The sequence below is a fragment of the Manis javanica genome, chromosome 10, assembly GCF_040802235.1.
Source record: "Manis javanica isolate MJ-LG chromosome 10, MJ_LKY, whole genome shotgun sequence".
Classification (NCBI taxonomy): domain Eukaryota; kingdom Metazoa; phylum Chordata; class Mammalia; order Pholidota; family Manidae; genus Manis; species Manis javanica.
The window spans coordinates 1,012,438-1,031,997 of record NC_133165.1 but is presented as its reverse complement, the minus strand read 5'-3'; the positions used below and the strand labels follow the sequence as shown (position 1 = coordinate 1,031,997).

Below are 19,560 nucleotides of genomic sequence, written 5' to 3'. Positions count from 1 at the left end.
GGGTGAAGCATTGTCCTCTCCCCAAGCCCTTTTGAAGAACGCCCACATAGGGGGGTCTCACCGCACTCAGTGGTCACCCCCACGCTGTATGGGTTTATCGGGAGGCCTCAGAGCCAGGGAGCAGGTGCAGAGGAACCGTCTGGAGCAATGTCACCTCTACCTGGAGGCCTGGAGGCCCCCAAGGATGCACCAGCTTGGAGCGGTGACATGGCTATGGGGGCAGCTTGGTCCAGAACACCCTGGTCCTGAGGGCAGAGGGGGTCCAGGTGTGGTCTTCCCACCCTCCTCAGGCAGAAAGGATGAAGAATGACCAGCTCCCAAGCTGAGTTCAGCTTGGCTGAAGAACAGGCTTCCACCCAAACCAGAACTGCCATGCCAGCTGGCAGACTGTCAGGGAGGGTGGTCTCGGCAAGAATCTTGGCCCAGAGCCTTGAAAGTCTGTTTCAGGGGGATGCTGGACTCCTGGTGCCCTTGTGAACCCCTTGCCTGTCTCTATGGAGACCCAGGGGCAGGATGAGGCTGTCTTTAGAACCACCAGCTTATCTCTGGTTTCTTCAGACTGGTCAATGGTGAAAGCACCAATTAATCTCTGAGGCTGAGCTGGAGTTCCCAGGATGTGGTGCCAACTGCCCCAGACGGGTGTGCTGAGAGGCCCAGGCCAGAACTGTGGACACACAGGGACATGCCGGCTCTGGGGCTTATGCCCCCAGCACCTTTCTCTTAAAGTCTGCATGAACTATGGACACAGCCTCCCTGTCTGTCCAAGATGAGGACCGGCCAGAGATGTGCAGGGTGTCTTCCTGCATGGGGGCTTCTAGCCCATTCAGCCTCTCCAGCACCCATACATAAGGCATGCACGTGCGTGCACACACACACAGGCTCCCTGAGTCTACGATCTTCCCTAGATGGGGAGAGTTGAGGGCTTTGATGAGGTTCCCTTGAGCCTGCAGGCCTTGACTAGCCAGACCTCGAAGGCACAGGGGTGCCTGCCAGCTCTCATCTCCTCTGCAGGCGCCCTTGGAGCCTCTGACAGGGGTATGGAACCTCATTCGGTCAGCTTTCCTGTGTCCCATGGCAGGTGGTCCCAGGACAAGTACCTGGTCCATGCTCGGCCAAGCAGAGCATTGCCCCAAAACCACACAGCCTGCCAGATGAATGTGAGGTCATGTGGACTGGGCAGGGTGTGGAGCAGGAAAGAGGGGCTGAGAGAAGTGGGGAACTAGGGGACGGATGGAGAGCTGGTTCAGAGCTGCCCCTCCAGCCAAAGGCAGTGGCCTCGCTCTGTTTTCAGACACCCTGAACTCCCTGCTGCCTCAGGGACCTTGTCCACACTGCCCACCTCCAGCCCTGAGGATGTCCTCTCTCTCTCAAGAGGCTGGTAGCTTCAGATTTCAGCTACACTGTCACTGCCTCAAAGCCACCTGGACCCCCTACCCCACCTCACCCCCATGGTGAGTCTCAGCCCCTTGTGTTTGCCCAGGGAAGCCCCTGGCACAAAGCCGGTGCTTCACCAATACTGGTGAACACACAACCAACAGTGGCCACCTCCTCCTCTGAAGACCATGTCCTGGTGTCCACTCAGGACCCTCCTGGCAGCTGAGGACACCAACCGTGCTCTAATGGGGGTAAGGCCAGGGGCTTGTGGGGGCCCACCCATGTGTCCACAGCCCACCCGGGGCTCTTGGGCCTGCACCCTGAGTGCTGCCTTCCGGCATGCACACGCTCACAGTGGACCTGGGCAGAACCCAAGTGGGCTTTGCCCTCCCCACCCATCCTGTGGGAGTTGTAGCCTGCACATATACAGATACCAGCTCTCCGACCAGTTCGTGGGGTGGTCCCTGCAGCCAGGTGGAGCTGAGCGGTGGCCAGGACCCTGAAAGCTACCACAGTGAGCACTGACCTCCCTCAGCACAGTCTCTTGCCCTCCGAGTTCCAGTGGTCACTGTCCATGTCCTAGGGACTCAGGACACAGCTGTGAGGGGACCCTCTGTGGGTCAGTGGGGAGCAGGGAGGCTGTCCGCCTCATGCATGAGATGCAGCCTGGACCCCGTGGGCGCCAACACAGCAGAGCCCTTCCTGAAAACCGGGACCTGGTTCCCTACCACCTGCCAGGTACAGGGAGGGGCCAGGCTTGGGGCAGGACAGTCCCTCAGCCCTACAGAAGGGTCCCTGGCAGCCAGTAAGTTCGGTGGGCGCCCCCAACTGGGCCCTCCCTCAGTGCCCTCCAACTGCGGAATGGGGAACCCAGTGGAGGGCAGGACCTCCCAAGGGAAGGCACCGCAGACCAGCAGGCAACCAAGCAAACGGGGGGAGGAGAGGAAGCAGGAGCACAGGCCAGTCCAGGGCGGCTGCCCTCTGAAGCTCGCCGCGGAGCTCTCCTGGGAGGTGGAAGGTCGGGTCACTGGCCTGGAGCAGGACGCTCGGCCCAAGAGGGCGAAGACAGGGGGGCCTTCAGAGCACCCCATGGCGGCAGGAGACCGACCCCTGCAGCACGGCCGCGAGGGGCTCTGGAAGAGGCCTGCGGCCGCTCGTTCCAACCACAGCGCTGCGGGTCGCTGGGCAGCGGTGAAGAACGTGCGGGGCAGACGGGAGGCCTGAGGTCGCAGAGCTTCCGTACCTAAGGAATTTGAAGTCCTGCTCACTGTGGAAAAAAAAACAAAAAACCCTGCTTTCACGCTCGTGGCACCGGCTCTCGGGCTGGGCGGGGCAGGAGGCGCATCCTGCGCGGGTCGGTAAAGGTGCCCGGAGAGACGCGTCCTCACGACCCGCCGGCTTTCGATCTGCAGTTTTTGGAAACGGACAGGCCTCTGCTGGCAGCGGACAGACGGTGTGACTCCTCTGGCGTCCACGACTGAGCCGGAGGGGCGCGGCTGGGGGGGACTCAGCGCCTTCGCCTTGGGGTCACCCGGGGCGCGCAGGCCGCAAACTGGGCGACAGCCGCCCGAGGCGGGGTTTGGAGAAGTTCTGGGCGGCCGATCCGTCACCTCCCGGAGGGTTTGGCGAAAGAATCCGAGTCGCCCTGGGGGACTGCCGGGTCCAAGGCCAACTCGCGGGGGCGGCCGGGCTGGGACGCGCAGAGTCGGCCCCGAGCTAGCCTCCGGGAAAGCGCCCCCTCTCCGACGCACCGCCCCTCCCCTCCGCGGGACCACCCAGGGCCGCCCCGGCGGACGGCCTCCGCGCCCCAACCAGGGGGTCACGCCCGGAAGGCCCCAGGCTCCCGCGTCCGGCCGCGCCCTCCGCCCCAGGGACCGCGCAGCCGGTCAGCCCGCGCCCCGCCCCGCGTCCCGCCCCCTCCGGCCGCGCCTCCGCCCGCGCTTCCCAAGACCCGGGCTCCCGGCTCGGAGCCGCGGCCGCCGGCGCGCGTTACCTGGGCTTGAGCGGCGCAAGGACCTGGCGCGCCAGGGGGTGGCTGCCCGTCGCGCCGGCTCTGCGGCCGGGGAGTCCCGGTGGTGAGGAGACGCGGCCGGGCCGACCCTCCCTTGGGCCGCAGGCTGGCAGCAGTTGAGCCCGGCGCCACTGGGCTGCGGGCGAGACGTCGGGGCTCACGACGGGCTGCCCGGAGGACTTGGCCGGTCTCCGCGCGGGGCGGACGCGCAGGAGCCGAGGGGCGCCCGCATTGGGAGCAGGGCGCCGCACCCCACACCCCCACCCTGACCCCTTATTCCTGCGCCCCTCCTGCGAGGGCCGCAGGCGCACCGCCCAATCTCTGTGCTTGGCCGCGGGACGCGCGGCCCCACGTGGGGCGGCGCTGGGGGCGGGCGGGGGCGCAGCGGGCGCGCCTCGCTTTCTTTAAGGTGGGGGCGGGAGGCTCCGCCCCCGGGGGCTGCGAAGCGTGCGGCGGCCAATGGGGATCCGGGCGCGGGGTGGAGCCTCGCGGCCGCCGCTTAAAGAAACTTGTTGCGAGTCCACGGGGACGGAGCTCCGGCGGCGGCGGCGGCGGCGGCCGGGACGCGGTCGGGCCGGTGCGCGGCGAGCCGGGCCCCGGAACGGGCGCAGTGCAGCCGGGCGGTGGCCCCAGAGCGCAGCCCCGATGCTGGACATGAGCGAAGCGCGCACACAGCCGCCCTGCAGCCCGTCGGGCACCGCCAGCTCCATGTCGCACGTGGAGGACTCGGACTCGGACGCGCCGCCGTCGCCCGCGGGCTCCGAGGGCCCGGGCCGCGCGGGCGCCGCGGGGGGCGGTGGCCGGGGCGACGCGGCAGATGCGGCGGACGAGCGCTTCCCGGCCTGCATCCGCGACGCAGTGTCGCAGGTGCTCAAGGGCTACGACTGGAGCCTGGTGCCCATGCCGGTGCGCGGCGGCGGCGGCGGCGCGCTGAAGGCCAAGCCGCACGTGAAGCGGCCCATGAACGCCTTCATGGTGTGGGCGCAGGCGGCGCGCCGCAAGCTGGCGGACCAGTACCCGCACCTGCACAACGCCGAGCTCAGCAAGACGCTGGGCAAGCTGTGGCGGTGAGTGCCCTGACCCCAGGCGGGGGCGGGACGGAGGCCTGGGCGAACACGGGCTGCGAGGAAGAACTGGGGTGCACGGGGCTCGGAGTGGTGGCGCGGCGCCCGGCATCGGCTTCTCCCAGCGGCTGTTCTGGGGCGAGTCCTACTGGAAAGCCCGCCCCCGGCCAGCCTGGGCCGGGCACAGGGGCTCAGGTGGTCCGGCCCACAGAGGGCATCTGCATGCGTGTGCATCCCCAGCACGTTGTGGGGTCGGGAACGGCCCCTGAAGGCCAGTCTGCCGTGCCGAGTTGGGGACCACAGCGGTGGAGGGCCCCAGAGGCAGGAGGCTCGTCCCTCCCGGAGGAAAAGGGGTCTCTTTAAGCAGAGCGGCGCACCGAGGGTGTTCTCTGGAGGTGCTGCCTTCCTGGAAATGGTCCCCTCCCTTTCCCCCTACCACAGTGTGGAGGGGGTCTGGAAGGCAGACAGAGGGGTGTGTGCCTCCCCAGCTGGCGCCTTCCCTACAGCCTCAGCCTCTCCTTTGCCACCTCTGCCCTCAGCCAGGACTCAGTGGGAATGGAGGGCTGCCCAGCAGAGGCATACTTTGTGCTCGCCCTGGTGAAGCTGGCCATTTCTGCACAGAGCTGCACAGGATGGCCCGGCCCCACCAAACGCTCCTTTTGGGCCGGAAGTGGGTGGCTTTGGGTTCAGGGCACTGCCCTGTTTCCTCGTAAGCAGGCACCGAGTTTGCATGGCTGTCCTCAGTGCTCCTGCCTCTGTTGGGTCTGGGGGCTGTGGGCCCGGCAGCCCTGTTCCCTGGGCCCCATGCCCTGTCCTGCAGGCAGCTGGAGGTGAGGTTCTGGAAGGGTCTGAGGGGCCAGCGTGTGCTCTGGGCCCCAGGGAGGACCACTGGGTTTTGCTGGGTCCCTGGAGGTCCAGGAAGCCCAGGTGCCTGTGGAGTCCTGGCTCGTTCTGGAAGCCTCGCTTTGTCCAGTGTATTCTCGGCCGGGTCCTGCTCTCCTCCCCGCCTGACTTAGAGAGTCCCAAAGGGAGGGGACAAGCAGGCCGGGGCGGGAGGAGGAGGAAGACGGGGATGGGGAGCTCTGGGTCTGTTTGGTGTGTCCCTTTGCCCTGAATGAGCAGAGGCCGCACCCAGAGGCGCTGGCGGCTCCAGCCTGCCCGGACACAGAGAGGGGAGTGCCCGTCTAGTGCCCGCGGAGCCCGGGAATGCACACGGGCCTCCCCGGCTGGGGTCGTCCATCCTCCCCAGCACCTGCAGGGGCATGGCCAGCCTGCAGTGGCATGGGCACCCTGGCCAGCCCACTCTGCCCTTGCAGCTTGCTGAGTGAGAGTGAGAAGCGGCCCTTCGTGGAGGAGGCGGAGCGTCTGCGGGTCCAGCACAAGAAAGACCACCCGGATTACAAGTACCAGCCGCGCCGGCGGAAGAGCGTTAAGGCTGGCCAGGGCGAGGCGGACGCGGGTGCGGAGCTGGGCCACCACCCCGGTGGCACTGTGTACAAGACTGACGTGGGCCTCGGGGACACACACCACCACGGCGACCACACAGGTGGGTCCTGAGTCCCCAGCGGGGGATGGGGGCCCCAGCCGCAGGTGTGGCGAGCAGTGGGGTCGGGGTCAGAGGCTGCCTCCCAGGGCAGGCACCCTCCAGAGAACCGAACCTGCCCTGGGCACCCTGAAAAACCTCCAGAGCCAGAGGCAGCCTCTGGCCGGGCCCCCTGAACGCTCCCTGGCCTGGTGCCCTGTGACCGGTGTTCTCTGTCCTGACCGGACTCGCTCATGCTGCTGGCATGGTGGGCGTCAGCCCGGTGCTGGGTCTGCCTGATGCAGCGGAGCCCCAGCCAGCCTGGCTAAGGCAGGAGCCTCTGGCGGAGGGGTCTCCTGTGGGTCGTGCTCGTGTGTGCTCAGACCCAGGTGCGTCTCCTTACCCTGCCCTGGCGGGCCTCCGTGGGCCCAGCTCTTCCTGTAGAAGAGTGCTTAACGGAATTCCCTTGGCCAAGGAGTGAGGTCTGGGTCTGGCTTTGCTGGAGTTTCTGGTAAACCCACAGGAACAAAAAGCTGTTGATTCCTACCTGCGGCCATTCGCAGGCTGGTTCTCCTCCTGTGCGCACGTCGCCAGCCCGGCCAGCCCCCCACAGAAGGGGCATTCATCCCTGAATGTGCTCTGTCCCCAGGGCAGACCCACGGGCCGCCCACCCCGCCCACCACCCCCAAGACGGACCTGCACCACGGGGGCAAGCAGGAGCTGAAGCTTGAGGGGCGCCGCCTGGTGGACAGTGGGCGCCACAACATCGACTTCAGCAACGTGGACATCTCCGAGCTCAGCAGCGAAGTCATGGGCACTATGGAGACCTTTGACGTCCACGAGTTTGACCAGTACCTGCCCCTCAATGGCCACTCGGCCCTGCCTGCAGAGCCGGGTCAGCCGGCCTCCAGCTCCTATGGGAGTGCCTCCTACCCGCACTCCGGGGCAGCCAGCATCGGGGCGTCCCCTGCGTGGGCCCACAAGGGGGTCCCGCCGGCCCCCCCGGTGTCACCCACTGAGGCAGGCCCCCCGCGGCCGCACATCAAGACGGAGCAGCTGAGCCCCAGCCACTACAGCGAGCAGGCGCAGGGCTCTCCAGGCCGCGCCGACTATGGTGCCTACAGCGCACAGGCCAGTGTGAGCATGGCCAGCCCTGCGGCGGCCACCAGCTCCTTCCCCAGCTCGCAGTGCGACTACACCGACCTGCAGGCCCCCAGCTACTACAGCGCCTACCCCGGCTACCCGTCTGGCCTCTATCAGTGCCCCTACTTCCACTCGCCCCGCCGGCCCTACACCTCGCCCCTGCTCAGCGGCCTCTCTGTGCCACCTGCCCACAGCCCGCCCGGTAACTGGGACCAACCCGTGTACACCACGCTGACCCGACCCTGAGGGCGCCTTGGCCGCGTGGAGGGCACCGCTGCCGGTGAGGAGAACCTTTATCTCTGCAAAGACAGACGGGGCCTCTGAGGTCTTCTGGGAGAGGTGTGCCCACAAGGCAAGGGTGGCCCGGGCGTGCCGCGGCTCCGACAAGTGCCTGCTGAGGTCTGCAGGAAGTCACATGCTGTGGCCGATGCCCCTTTGAACACTCGTCAGCGGACAAAGCCCTCCCTCCCTCTCTCAGCCTCAAGTGGCAGCTGGGCCCGTGTGCCCTGCAGACACCAGCGCTTGGGTTTGCCCCTCGGCAGATGCAAAGCAGCAGCCACAGGAAGGACAAAAGGAGGGAAGAGGCACAGGGGCTCCGGACCGCTGGGGTTCCCAGGTCCCGGCCAGCCTTGGCACCCAGAACTCCGCAGGGCTGATGGGATGCCCCCGTGGGCGGGCGGGTGGTGCCCGTGGCAGTCCCTCAGAAGCAGCTCCTGGGACCAGCCCGTAGACCTGAGGCGTTCCTTGTAGTTAGGGTTCTTCCAAGCAGGGTTTGGCGTGGTTAACACTTTCTCCTTGTCATTTTATTTTTAAAATTTTTATATTTGGAACTTAAACGTGTTTGATTTGTTTTGAAGGCTGTTAAAGATGTATTTATGTTCTGTGTTATTTTATCTTTAATTAATGAAGTAAACGTGTGCAGAGTAGAATTTAAGACAAAATGAAGCCTGGGAGTGGACGGTGGGGGCCACGAGGGCAGGTGGGTTGGAGGCCAGTGGCAGGAAGCGCTGGGGAGGGCCCCCAGCTCAGGCCCGGGATGTGACCCAGACCCCGAGGGGGAAGAGATTTGCCTTGCAGTGTCTGGTCTGGTTGGGGTGTCCCTGGCACCTGGGGTCAAGTCGGGGTTTGGAAGGCAGGGGCGCCCCTGGCTTTCGTGCCCACAACGCCGAGCAGTGGGGACGAGTCCCGGACTTGGTGTCCTGCGGAAACATTTGTCTCGGCTCTTGGGAACCAGGCGCCGCCTACAAGCTGTGAAATTAAAGCGACTGCTGAGCGTCTGATGTCCCTGCTTTTCTGGATCGACGCTGGCTTACCTGCCCCGCTTCCGCTGAGCGAGGGCGGCTGCCTACGTGTGGGAACGTGTGCCTTTAAAACTCTATGAATTTACATCTGAGAAGTTGCTTCTTTTTACCTTTTCTACTTTTTCCTACCTTTTCTAGAAAAAGAATCTGTTTTTGGCCCATCTCTGGGGCGGGGGCAGGGGCCTACAGCAAAACGTTTATACGTGGTCTCTCTTTTGGTGTTGAGTTTGGACTTTTGCTCACTTATCAGCGCTGTTTCACTACTTTCTGACCAAGCGATGCTAACTTTTGTACAGATAAGTTTGATAAAATTAAAAAAAAAAAAAAGCTTTCTATCTATGTGGGCTATGTTTTGTGGGTTGCTTACTAAGCCTGCGGGTAGTGGCCTGAGACCCTGGGGCCCGTTTTGAAGGCACGTGGCTGAGGCAGGAGGGAGGCTCTGTGAGGGTTAACCCTGTGCGGACCCCTGCCGAGGGACGCCGGGCCACCCGCCCTCAGTGGCTGTGTCTGAGCTGGAACATCAGATCTCAGGGCCTCCAGGAAGCCGGCGATGCTGTCTTCCTTCCTGGGGGGCCTACTCAGTAGGCAAAATGGGTCCAGATGGGCCAGATTCAGGGCCGCGGTTTCCTCCCAGGCGAATCCCGGAGCCGGTTTCTGGGTGGCTGACGGCATTTTCTGGGCGCTGGCCCAGGGCCAGGCTGGGGGCTGGATAAAAGCCACCCTGCGGGAGCCGGGCAAAATCGTCTGGTTGGTGGAAAGTGTTTCTAGGGAGAAATGGCTGTGAGAAGCTACAGCAAACAAGGGGCAGCCTCACCCCCGCTGGGCCCCCCCAGCACACGCAGTTGGCTCAGGGCTTCCCAGAGCTGGGGGCACCTACTTCTGGGCTGTGCGCATGCGTCTGGGGGCACCTCTGCCTGGGGCTGAGAGGAAGATGATGCTCCTCACAGGAACCCAGATACACGAGGTGGCTGCCTCTGCAGTTTTAATGGCATGTCCCGGGGTGGGGGCGCCTGCCCCATGCTCTTGCCTGGCCAGCCGCCTGTGTGGCCGCAGTCCAGGGTCTGTCCCTCACCCAGCACTGGGGAGCCACGTCCAAGGCCTGCCAAGAGTCGTGTTTGGAAAGAGCCGCCTGGGTTTATGAGTGTCCGCGAGGTCTGGGGTGTGCCAAGCCTTCTGGGCAAGACGTGGGCTGGGAAGGGGCTGCCGGTGTGAGACTGGCCAGCCCGTCCTGCATCCCACTGTGGCTGTCTGGGTCTGCACGGCCCCCCGAGCTCTCACACTGACACCCTAGCCGGGGAACCCCAGTGTCCAGCTTGCTGACGAGGAGAACAAGGCGGACGAGGCCCGGGATTTGCTTGGTCCTCCAGGCCCCTGAGGGCGGGAGGCTCTGCCGGTTTTGTTTGGATTAGAAGGGGCATCTGCCCCTCTTCCCACCGTCCTCACTGGCATGGAAGCCACTGGTCCCGGGGTGAGCCTCCGGGGGGCCTCTACACCTGAGCTCACGAGGCCAGGCGGAGAGCAAGGCCACGCCGCCGGGAGCATTCTCGGGCATCAGATGCCCAGCCCACAGCCAAGGGCCCCAGGAGTCCCGGGGTGTCTGCTCCCCGCACGCTGGGTCCCCCGTGATGCCCTGAGGAGGTGGCCAGGGGCGGACGCCTGGATGTCCTGTGAGCTCCAGGCTGGCAGTGCCATCCACAAGGCTGGCTTGGCCTGGCCCTGCCCTGCGCTTGACCCGAGCCGCTTCTCCCTCAGAGCTCTCCATCGGCCCATCCCAGGAAAGGGCGGAAGGGAGAAGTTCCCCCTTTCTCACTTCCTCTCCTGGAGCCTGCACTGCCCTGGCCTTGGCTGAACAGAATGCTCTGTTGGAGAAGGGGAAATGCATCCACGGCCCAGCCCCTGCTCAGATGGGCTGGAAAGGCCCCTTTGGGTTCCGGGCACAGTTGCTCTCCTGGACGGCACCCACTCTCGTGGCACATCTTCTGTTTGGATGGGAGTTTGCGGCCGGCTTGTCCTCTCCGGGGAGGGCCTGTGTCCTCTGAGCAGCTTCCAGGGAGCAGGGTCGGATCCCAGACCCCCAGCCTGCTGTGACTTCAGGGTATATTTAGAGCAACAGATGCCAGGATGTGTGTCACAGACTTGGGGTCCTGGCCTGGTGTCTGGACCCTAGTCTTTCCCCACAGTGGTTGGCCCAGGATAGGACCTTTGTGGACCCCGTCTCTGGCTGACCAGGTTTGCAGGGCCTCGGGGGGGGGGGTGTTCCCAGGTTGCCACCAGACACTAGACAAGCCCTCTCACCCTGTGTGCCCAGCCTCCTTGGGCACATTAACGCAGACTTCATGGAAACCTGTACCACTAGGACCCAGTCTCAGGGCTTGGGCCAGAGATGCCAAACCCCCAGTCCCACCCCCAGGGCCAGTGCAGACCCCAGGACGAGCGAGATGTGGCTGTCCCCACCAGGCACCTGGGGCAAGAAACCATCCCGATGGAAGGAGACTTGTAGCCAAATGTGTTCCCCAGGCCCGGGCATCTGCTTGCTTGCGTGGGTCAGCCCTCCCGCCTAGGGCCCTGCTCCTGGAAGCCCTCTCTACCCCTGGCCCAGTCCTGACCACGCGGCAGTGGCCAAGCTGGCTGGCTACCTGCTACCTCCAGCCAGGGAGTGGCTGGGAGCTGTAGGAGCCACCCCTGCCCCCTTTCATCCATGACCCCAACATTCCTAGGAGTTGCTGGGGGAGGGGAAATACATCATCTCCCCACGTGTGTCTCAGAGGCGTTGTCTCCTGCTTGCCTGTCTCACTCTGGGCTGACACCTGGCTGCTTTTAGGTCCCCTCTACCCTGGAAGGAGCAGAACCGGAGATGCCGTCTTCCCAGGATGGGGCTGTGGGAGCCCTGGGGGCCTTTGGAGGAGACACACTGGGGAGGGAAGGAGAAAGGTGTGCACTGCACCTGGGGTGTGTGCCCTGCCCATGTGGGGACCGCCCCTGAGCAGAGCGCCCCCGTCCACCTGCCCCCCTCCACCGCCAAGTGCCTGGCAACTAGACCCCGAAGGGTGCCCCAGCTTCTGCTTTTTCTGGCTGGCTCTGGAGCACCTGGCTTCTCCTAGGACCTCAGTTTCCCTGCTTGTGATTTGGCGGGGACCTGCCAGGCAGGTCAGGGGACCTCCGTGAGGTTAGGACTTGCCTGTGGGGAACCCGAGAGTGGCTGCAGGTATCGCCATGGCCTCTGACCACACAGGCCTTCTTTCTGCCGGGAGAACGTTCTGCTCCAGTGAGCCGGGCGGAGAGTGTGCTCAAAGGCTGGGCCTGGGCCTCCTGTCCTGGCCTTGCCTCTGGGGTGCCACCTGACTGCTCCATGCCTCAGTTCCCCCCGATGATGGGATGGCGATAGCCTCTCCAGGTGCCCTGAGGGTGGCCCAAGCAGCACATGGACACTTGACAGGTGCCATGCTACCCGTCCTGCTGGCACACCAGCCTCCAGACCAGCCTCCAGACCTCTGGGGTACCCTCCCATTGCCCCACCACCCCACAGTGACTTGCGTCAATCTGCCTCCCCCACCTGGGCTGGGGACACCCCATCTGCGCCCCCTCCCTCCCCATGGGGCTGGGGCCAGAACCCCAGCCTGTCCTGCTGTGGTGCCCTGGGTGCCAGGGTTCTTTCTGGGAATGGCAGGACAGCTTCAGGAGTCCTGCTGGCCTGCCCCCAAGGCCGAGGCAGGGGCCAGCACCCCCTGCCAGGGCGCTGCCAACTGTGGGTCCCACAGAACCCTGCAAAGGGTTAAGGGGCGCCAGGCCCGGCAGGGAGTGTGGGCGGCCGTGCCCACGGTGGGGCAGAGCAGCCAGGCTGGTGCAGGGCCAAGAGCACCCGGTGAAGGCACTGCATTTTAATGAATCATTATTGCCAGGGAGGCCTTTGTCTTTCTTTATCCGGTGCACAATAAAAGAATTAATTAGACAGAAAATGGCAGGGCAAGGGACTGACGGGTCATTAAGGGGTGCTGAATGACCATGAGCTGTGCGCCGGGTGGATTTCGGCTCTGGAATCGTAATGCCGGGCCCCGCGCTTTGTATGCGTGACCAGCCGGCCTCTGTGCGGGCATTGTGGACGCTGCCAGCAGGACGGGCCAGCACAGGCCTGGCTCTCCAGAGGCAGAGAGGGCAGCAGGAATCACCAACAAAATCGGCGTATGAATTTTTGTGTGCAGACATAGCAGTAAATATTTGGACTCAAAGGGCCCTTTGGGGTGGGTGTTCTGGCCCCTGGACTCTACTTGCCAGCTCCGGGGGACAGAGGCCGCAGTGGGGGTGTTCCCCACACTGTGAGAATCGGAAGGCAGGGAGAGGGAAGGGAGAACAGAGCACAGGGGGGGAGCTGAGGGAGGGAGGGCAGGGGGAGGGGACAGGAGCCTTGAAGACCCCCAAAGAAACAGCTCCCAGAGCCAGGCTCTGCACTGCTAGCGCTGCTGTCATGGTTATTTAAACGTCACCGGGAAAAAAGTGCCACCCACAGATCCAGTTCTCCCACCAGGAAGAAGTGAGCTCCTCGGTGGGGGCACAAGCAGAGGCCTGTGAAGTGGGCACGGTGGGCCTGCCCATGCTCCTGGCCTGTGGGGGGCTCAGCCGCCTGCCCTGTGACCTGGTGGCCCCTGGGGTCTGGACCTGGAAGTTGTCAGGAGCCCGCTCCTGGTTTCCTGCTGGCCCGCTGCATCCAGGGATTGGGGGGGAGATGGGAATCCCCAGACAGGTCGGCGGAGGGTCTCCCCTGGCCCCGAGTGAGGGGAAGGCCACAGAGCAAGCAAGACATGAGCCAGCCAGCACCCTCCTGGGCCAGGGGCAGGGGCGCAGAACCTCAGCACCCGCTGTGGGGTCCCGTGGTGGTGTAGGGAGGCTCTGCGGCCCTTGCTGGCAGGTGAGTGCGTGGGGCTGTGTCTCAGGTGCTGCTGCGCTGCTGAGACCGGAGGATAGCCCCTCAGGTGGGCAGGGACGAGTTGAGGGGGGCCATTGGTGGAATTAGAGCCGACACCTGCTTCACGTGGGCGGAGGACAGACAGCCACCACAGGAAGACTGGACACTTCTGACGCCTGACGGTCGTGTGTGTGTGTGTGTGTGTATGCACGTGCGGCCCTCCCAGGCATGTGGTGAGACCAAGACGGGTCCAGATGCACCGGGCACTCCTCAAACAGGGCCCCCACTCCCTTCCCTGCCTTCCAGGGGCCACTCGGGTCCTCTGAGGAGCTTGGTCTCTGGAGAGTGAGTAGAGGATGAAGTGGCCAGAGGGCCTGGGGGTCCCCGGTTCTAGAAACCAAGGCTCCTACCTTTTCCTTAACAGGATAGGGTCCGAGTGCGCCCTGAGGCTTGATGCCTGGTGTCAGGGAGCCTGGGCCCCCCGGGGTGCATAGCCTTGAGAGGACCTCGGTGACCCACCTCTGACATGGGAAGAATGGTGCCCACCTCCCAGGAATGGTGCTCAGGGACTTGGGAGGTCGTGTGGGCTGTGCTGAGCACACGGTTTGGTCAGGACAGCTGCTCAATACACCTCACCCAAAGGCATCACAGCCAAAGCGGTACAACTCACCTCAGTGGGGAGTCATCCTGCCGTAAAGGGCTGAGGTATTCTCCATTCTTGCTTCCACCCGCCCACCCATCTACCCACTCAACCTTCCATCCACCCACCCACCCATTCGTCCACCCACCCATCCACTCGCCCACCCATCCATCCGTCCATTCACCTGTCCACCCATCCATTCATCCACCCACCCACCCATCCATCCACCCATCTACCCTTTCATCCAACCATCCATCCATCCATCCATCCATCCATCCACCCACCCACCCATCCATCCATCCACCCACCCACCCATCCACCCTTCCATCCACCCATCCACCCACCCACTCATCCATCCACCTACCCACCCATTCACCCATACACCCTTCCACCCATCCATCCATCCATCCATCCACGCATCCATCCATCCATCCATTCATCCATCCATCCATCCATCCATCCATCCACCCATCCACCCATCCATCTATCCATCCACACACCCACCCATCCATCCATCCACACACCCATCCATCCATCCGTCCACTCACCTGTCCACCCATCCATTCATCCACACATCCACCCACCCACCCATCCATCCACCCACCCATCCACCACCCACCCTTCCACCCACCCATCCATCCACCTACCCACCCTTTCACCCATCCACCCTTTCATCCATCCATCCTCCTACCCATGCACCCATCCATCCATCCACCCGCCCACCCATCCATCCATCCACTCACCTGTCCAACCATCCATTCATCCACCCATCCATCCACCCACCCATCCACCACCCTTCCACCCACCCATCCATCCACCTACCCACCCTTTCACCCATCCACCCTTTCATCCACCCATCCCTCCACCCGCCCACCCACCCATCCCATGACCGTCATACACCAGATACTGGGCTTTAAAGGAGAAGGAGACTAGCCTGGCCCAGCTTTCCCTCCGTGGGGAAAGGGTCGCACAGGACAGGTGCGGGTGACCGCAGGAACCCGTGTGGGGACCGGCCTGCTCCTCGGGCTGTGAGGCTTCCCCAGGATGTCTCCCCGGAGTCCTGTCTCTGACTCAGTCCCCGCCCAGTGTTGGTGCAGGTGAAGGGCATCACCCTTCGCCCCTCCGCTCGGCCTGGCCAGGGCGGCCGCAGGTAAGAGGAGCACCTGGAGAGGATGCAGGGGCCTCGCTTTTCAGGCAGCGCCAGCACGGCAGTCTGCTCTAAAGCTGGGCTGCGGTGCCCTGTGCCAGCTGCAGTGCACATAGCGCTCACCGGACTGCTGGCCTCCTGGCGCCCGTGCAGCGGAGGGAGGAAGCACAGGCTTTCCCACGCGGGGACCGGCTCTGCCGTGAGAAGGAGCAGGTGACACGGAGTCTCCGTCGGCCGACACCCGAGACCCGTGTGGGTGAAGTGCCGAGGGCTTCATCGTTACATTTTCTGAGGCAGGGGAGTGAGAGAAGCACTTCAGTTCTTCCAGATCCATCCAGAGTCACGCCGACCTGCCGCGTGGAGAGCAGGGTCTCCAGAACGCGTCTCCCCAGAGCCCGGAGACCCGCGTCCCGAGGTTCCACATTCTGGAGCATTCCTCAATGTTCAGCACATAGAAAGAAAATATCCCTGGACCGCTGAGAGGCAGCAACGATGGGCTTTTGCTAATTCTCAGGGTGTCTGGTGCACATTTCCCCTGTGGAGGGAGACGAGGGGAAGGTAGGGGCAGCCCCACTCACCACTGCCCCAGATCTCCGGGGACAAGGTCCTGGCGGGAGACGTGGTCCTGTTAAAAAGAGAGCCCTGAACACCAGGCAGCTGACCCATCCATCCACCCACCCACCCACCCATTCATCCTCCCACCCATCCACCCATCCATCCACCCACCCATCCACCCATCGGGACTAGGGAAGCTGCCCAGTCAGCGAGGGGCCCTGAGTACCCCAGCATCTGGGCTTGCAGAGGGGTGGGGCTGCCTGATGTGGCAACAGGTGCTGGGTGAGAGGGGCATCCGAGCTGAGCCCTGGTTGGATGGAGCGATCACAGCCAAAGCCCGAGGCCTTATTTACTATGAGAGAGGGCTGCGATTTCCCCGCCGTCAGCTCAGTGGCGGGGACCCCAGGTCGAGGCCCAGGCAGAGGAGCCAAGCTGGGCAGCCCCCACAGTGGGATGGGCCAGGCGCTGAGGCTGTGACAGGTGCCCCACACTGCCTGCCCTCTCTGGGGAGCAGGAAGGGCCCTTGCCAAGGCAGCGGGACGGAGGGGGGCTGAGGCCCAGACAGTCTTCCCGAGCTCTGCCCCCCACAGCCACGCAGGAGGTGCCCTCAGGCCATCACCTCAGCCAGGCTGCCGCCAGAGAGGAACGCCCAGGCCGTGCCACGGAGTAGGCATGATGGGCCACTTAGAGGATGGTTGGCAGCTGAAGCAGGTTCCAGAGCCTTGCTGTGCCCCCGGGGGGACGACAGTGGGCACATTTGGGAACTCAGGCTGGGGTCCTTCAGGAGGGCTTGGGAGCTGGGGTGGGGTCACACGGCGGGGTGGAAGGAGCACCAGATCTGAGCCTGGTTTCATTTCTGCTACGCGGCCGCCAGGCCCAGGGGAGCTTCGGGGATGCAGGCGACCTGGGCAGGAAGCATGGCCGGAGTATTTCCTTGCTTGACACACGGCCGCCGTCAGGGAATGGGGGTCACAGGCCGAGTCCACGTGGGGTTTCGTGACTCTGTCAGTGAGCACAGCTTGGTTCTGAGGCGCTGTCGCCGGGGGAGACAGAAGCCAGAGCTGTGGGGAGGTAGGCGTCCCGCTCCCATCTGGCAGGAAGGCCGTTTTCTCGCAAGGCAGGGATGCAGCCAGTTTTGTGCCTTTGGGAATGGAGACAAATTACATCTCAATTTGCTGTGGGGTCGCAGGGCCCTCGCCCCCGCCTCGCGCTGGCACACCGGGTGTGAGAGCCTCGGGCTGGCTCCCCCGAGGGGCACCCATCACCTGTTCCTCCCATTTGCGAGCTAATTCCACAGCGTCTGTGGGCGGCGGGCGCGGCAGATCCGGAGTGTGGGCGCGGCCGCTCCCCGGCCCGTCTTACAAAACAGCCTAGTGGCGGCTCCTGTGCATGCAGCCCCCGCAGAGACCCCCACCAAGTCCCCTCTTATGTCGAGTCCCTGAAGCTCAGGTCTGGAAAACACAGGCTGCCGCCCCTGACCCAGCTCCCCGGACACGTGCTGGATTGGCGGAGGGGCCCCCGCGGGAGGCTGGTTCCCTGGGAAGGCCCCCGCTCAGCTTAGCCAGCTGGGGAATGGGTGGCCGGCACCGTGAGTTCTGGGCTCTGCCTCGAGGATGGGGTGGCCTCCTGGAGGGCACCCACAAAACCGAGCCTACCTGGCCATTGCCCAGAGACCCTGTCCCTTGGGCCCTCGGGGGCCGCACAGAGGCCCTGGGAGCTCCAGAGCAGGCTCTGGCCACCCTGGGGAGGCGCTGGGGGCTCCTTGCAGCACAGGCTGGCCCTGGGGGGCATGGAGCCGGAGTGTGTAGGTGCTGGCCAGGCACCCGTATACGCAGATGCCAGTATGTGCTGGCCAGCCTGCCGAGGGTGGGGGTGCTCCAAGGAGATGCCCCTGGGCCAGGCCAAGGAGGTGGGCAGGGAGGGACAGCGTGGAGGAGGTGACCCCAGAGCCTGGCCAGCAGCTGGGGGCAGAGATACTGAAAAGAGAGGAAAAAACACAGGCCCGGGTGCTTTCAGGAAAGGGTCCAGCCCAGGAGGCCAGACCAGCCGGGGCAGGGGTGACGTGCTCGCTCCCAGCGGGGGCCGGGGGCACCTGCCGGGCATAGCCAAGAGCTGCTGCCATAAAGGGACAGCTCCCGTCCTGCCGCCCCTCTGTCCCACCCGGCCCATCTGATTATTTCCTGCACAGCCCAGGTCACGGTCAGGTCCTCACAGTGGTGGACTATGTGGCTCACACTCACTCCCACCCACACGCATGAGCCCCGAGGTGGCAGGGCAGGCCCTTTCTGGTCATTGCAGACCTCATGTCAGACATGGAGCTGCCCATCGTTGCTGTGACTGGCTGAGGGACTTCAAGGGACAGGGGTGGACGGGGACTTTGGGCCAGTCTGGATGGGACAGGCTTGGTCACAAACTGGCACACACCCCCTGGACTGGGCACAGGCCCCTCGTGACATCTGACTCCCTGCCCAGATGGGGGTCTTCCCAGTTCTGCCAAAGAGGACCTGGAGTCTCCCAGGTTACTGCATACTAGAGACCAGGGAGGCCTCTCATGTTCTTCTCGGCCAATGCACGGCACAGGGAGGCATGTAGATGCCCCCAGGGGCTCCCAGGAGCAGAGAGGCCTGTTCCCTGTGGCCTCAGACCTTGGAGGCGTGTGTCTCCTTGCATGTGCTTCCTGCATGGGAGCCAGGCTGGAGACAGTCCACTGGAGGAGCCCTTTGGAGGTCCCCCACTGTGGACTCCGGGCACCTGGACCCCCCCTGCTGCCCGTGGGCCAGGGGACCCCCAGCCAGAGGAGGACCACACATCGGATCCCATATAAGAAGTGAGCCCAGGGGCCTGGCTTCCACATGCCTGTGAGGGGGGCTCACTCCTGTCTTGCAGCCCCAGGCAGGTGAGACCTGACACCCCACGCCACCAGCCACGGGGATCAGAGAAGGGAGGCGGTGACTTTCCAGGCTGGGCCAAGATCCCCCTGAAGCCAGATGGTTACTTCTTTCCCTGCCCAAGCTTCTCAGTGGCTTGACAAGTGGCCCGTCCCAGCTCCAGGCCGCCCCCCGCGATGCGCTGCGTCTGGGTGAGAATCAGAGAGTCTAGCTGTCAGGCCGCATGGGCTGAGTTCAGGGGTCTGTGCCTGCTCCAGAAAATCAAAACCAGGTTCTCTCTCCTGGAGCTTCCCAAAGTGTTTTAAACCAGACTTGGAAAACTCATTTGGACAGATGCCTTTTCCACTTGGGAGGATTTAATTCTCCCTGGCATGCCGGCAGGAAAACCAGCTAGAAGCCGTGTTAGGGGCGGCAGGGACGGGAAGGCAGAGTGCAGGGCCTGGACGCCGGGGCAGGCTGAGGACGCGGCCACTGCACTGCCCACCACCGCGCAGCCGTGGGCTCTCTCCCAGCCTGTCTGGGCGGCCGCTCCTCACCTGCGTACTGGGTTCCAGGGGTCAGGCGGCAGGGCACCGCGGCCCCGTGTGCCCGGCATGGAGTCTGATGCTGGAGTGCCCGGCTGCCATGCAGGGCAGGACAGCGGGCATGGAGTGACCTCTGAACAGGGAATCGGTTCGTCTGTACAAGGGGGCAGCTGGTACGCCCCGGTCCCTGACATGCCACAACCGGGCTGTTAAAATCAGTGAAAGCCTAACCATCCTGGTAACCCCTCCCTCTGGCTTCCCAGCGATGCCTCCAGGAGAACCTGCTGGAAAGGAGGCCTGGGTGTGGGGGGTGTGGGCTGGGAGCCAGGCTGGGACTCAGGAGCGCTGCCCCTCCTGGTCCTGACTGCAGGCAACAAGGGACAGGAGCCGGACCCCGGAGGCCAAGGCGTGCACGATCCACTGCTTTGAGATGTCCAGAGTGGGCAGGTCCTCAGACAGAGCCAGGATGGGCGGCCGCAGGGGCCAGGGGA

General features: G+C 64.2%; 1 protein-coding gene across 1 annotated transcript; it reads left to right on the top strand.

Moving 5' to 3' along the window:
• Positions 1 to 3,871: 3,871 nt before the first annotated feature.
• On the top strand, positions 3,872 to 8,754 carry SOX8 (SRY-box transcription factor 8). The gene is made up of 3 exons (XM_017647058.3): positions 3,872 to 4,452; positions 5,766 to 5,995; positions 6,621 to 8,754. Exons 1-3 carry the CDS (start codon positions 4,031 to 4,033, stop codon positions 7,358 to 7,360), a joined length of 1,392 nt encoding a protein of 463 aa, XP_017502547.2. The 5' UTR covers positions 3,872 to 4,030; the 3' UTR covers positions 7,361 to 8,754.
• The last annotated feature ends 10,806 nt before the right edge of the window (positions 8,755 to 19,560 follow it).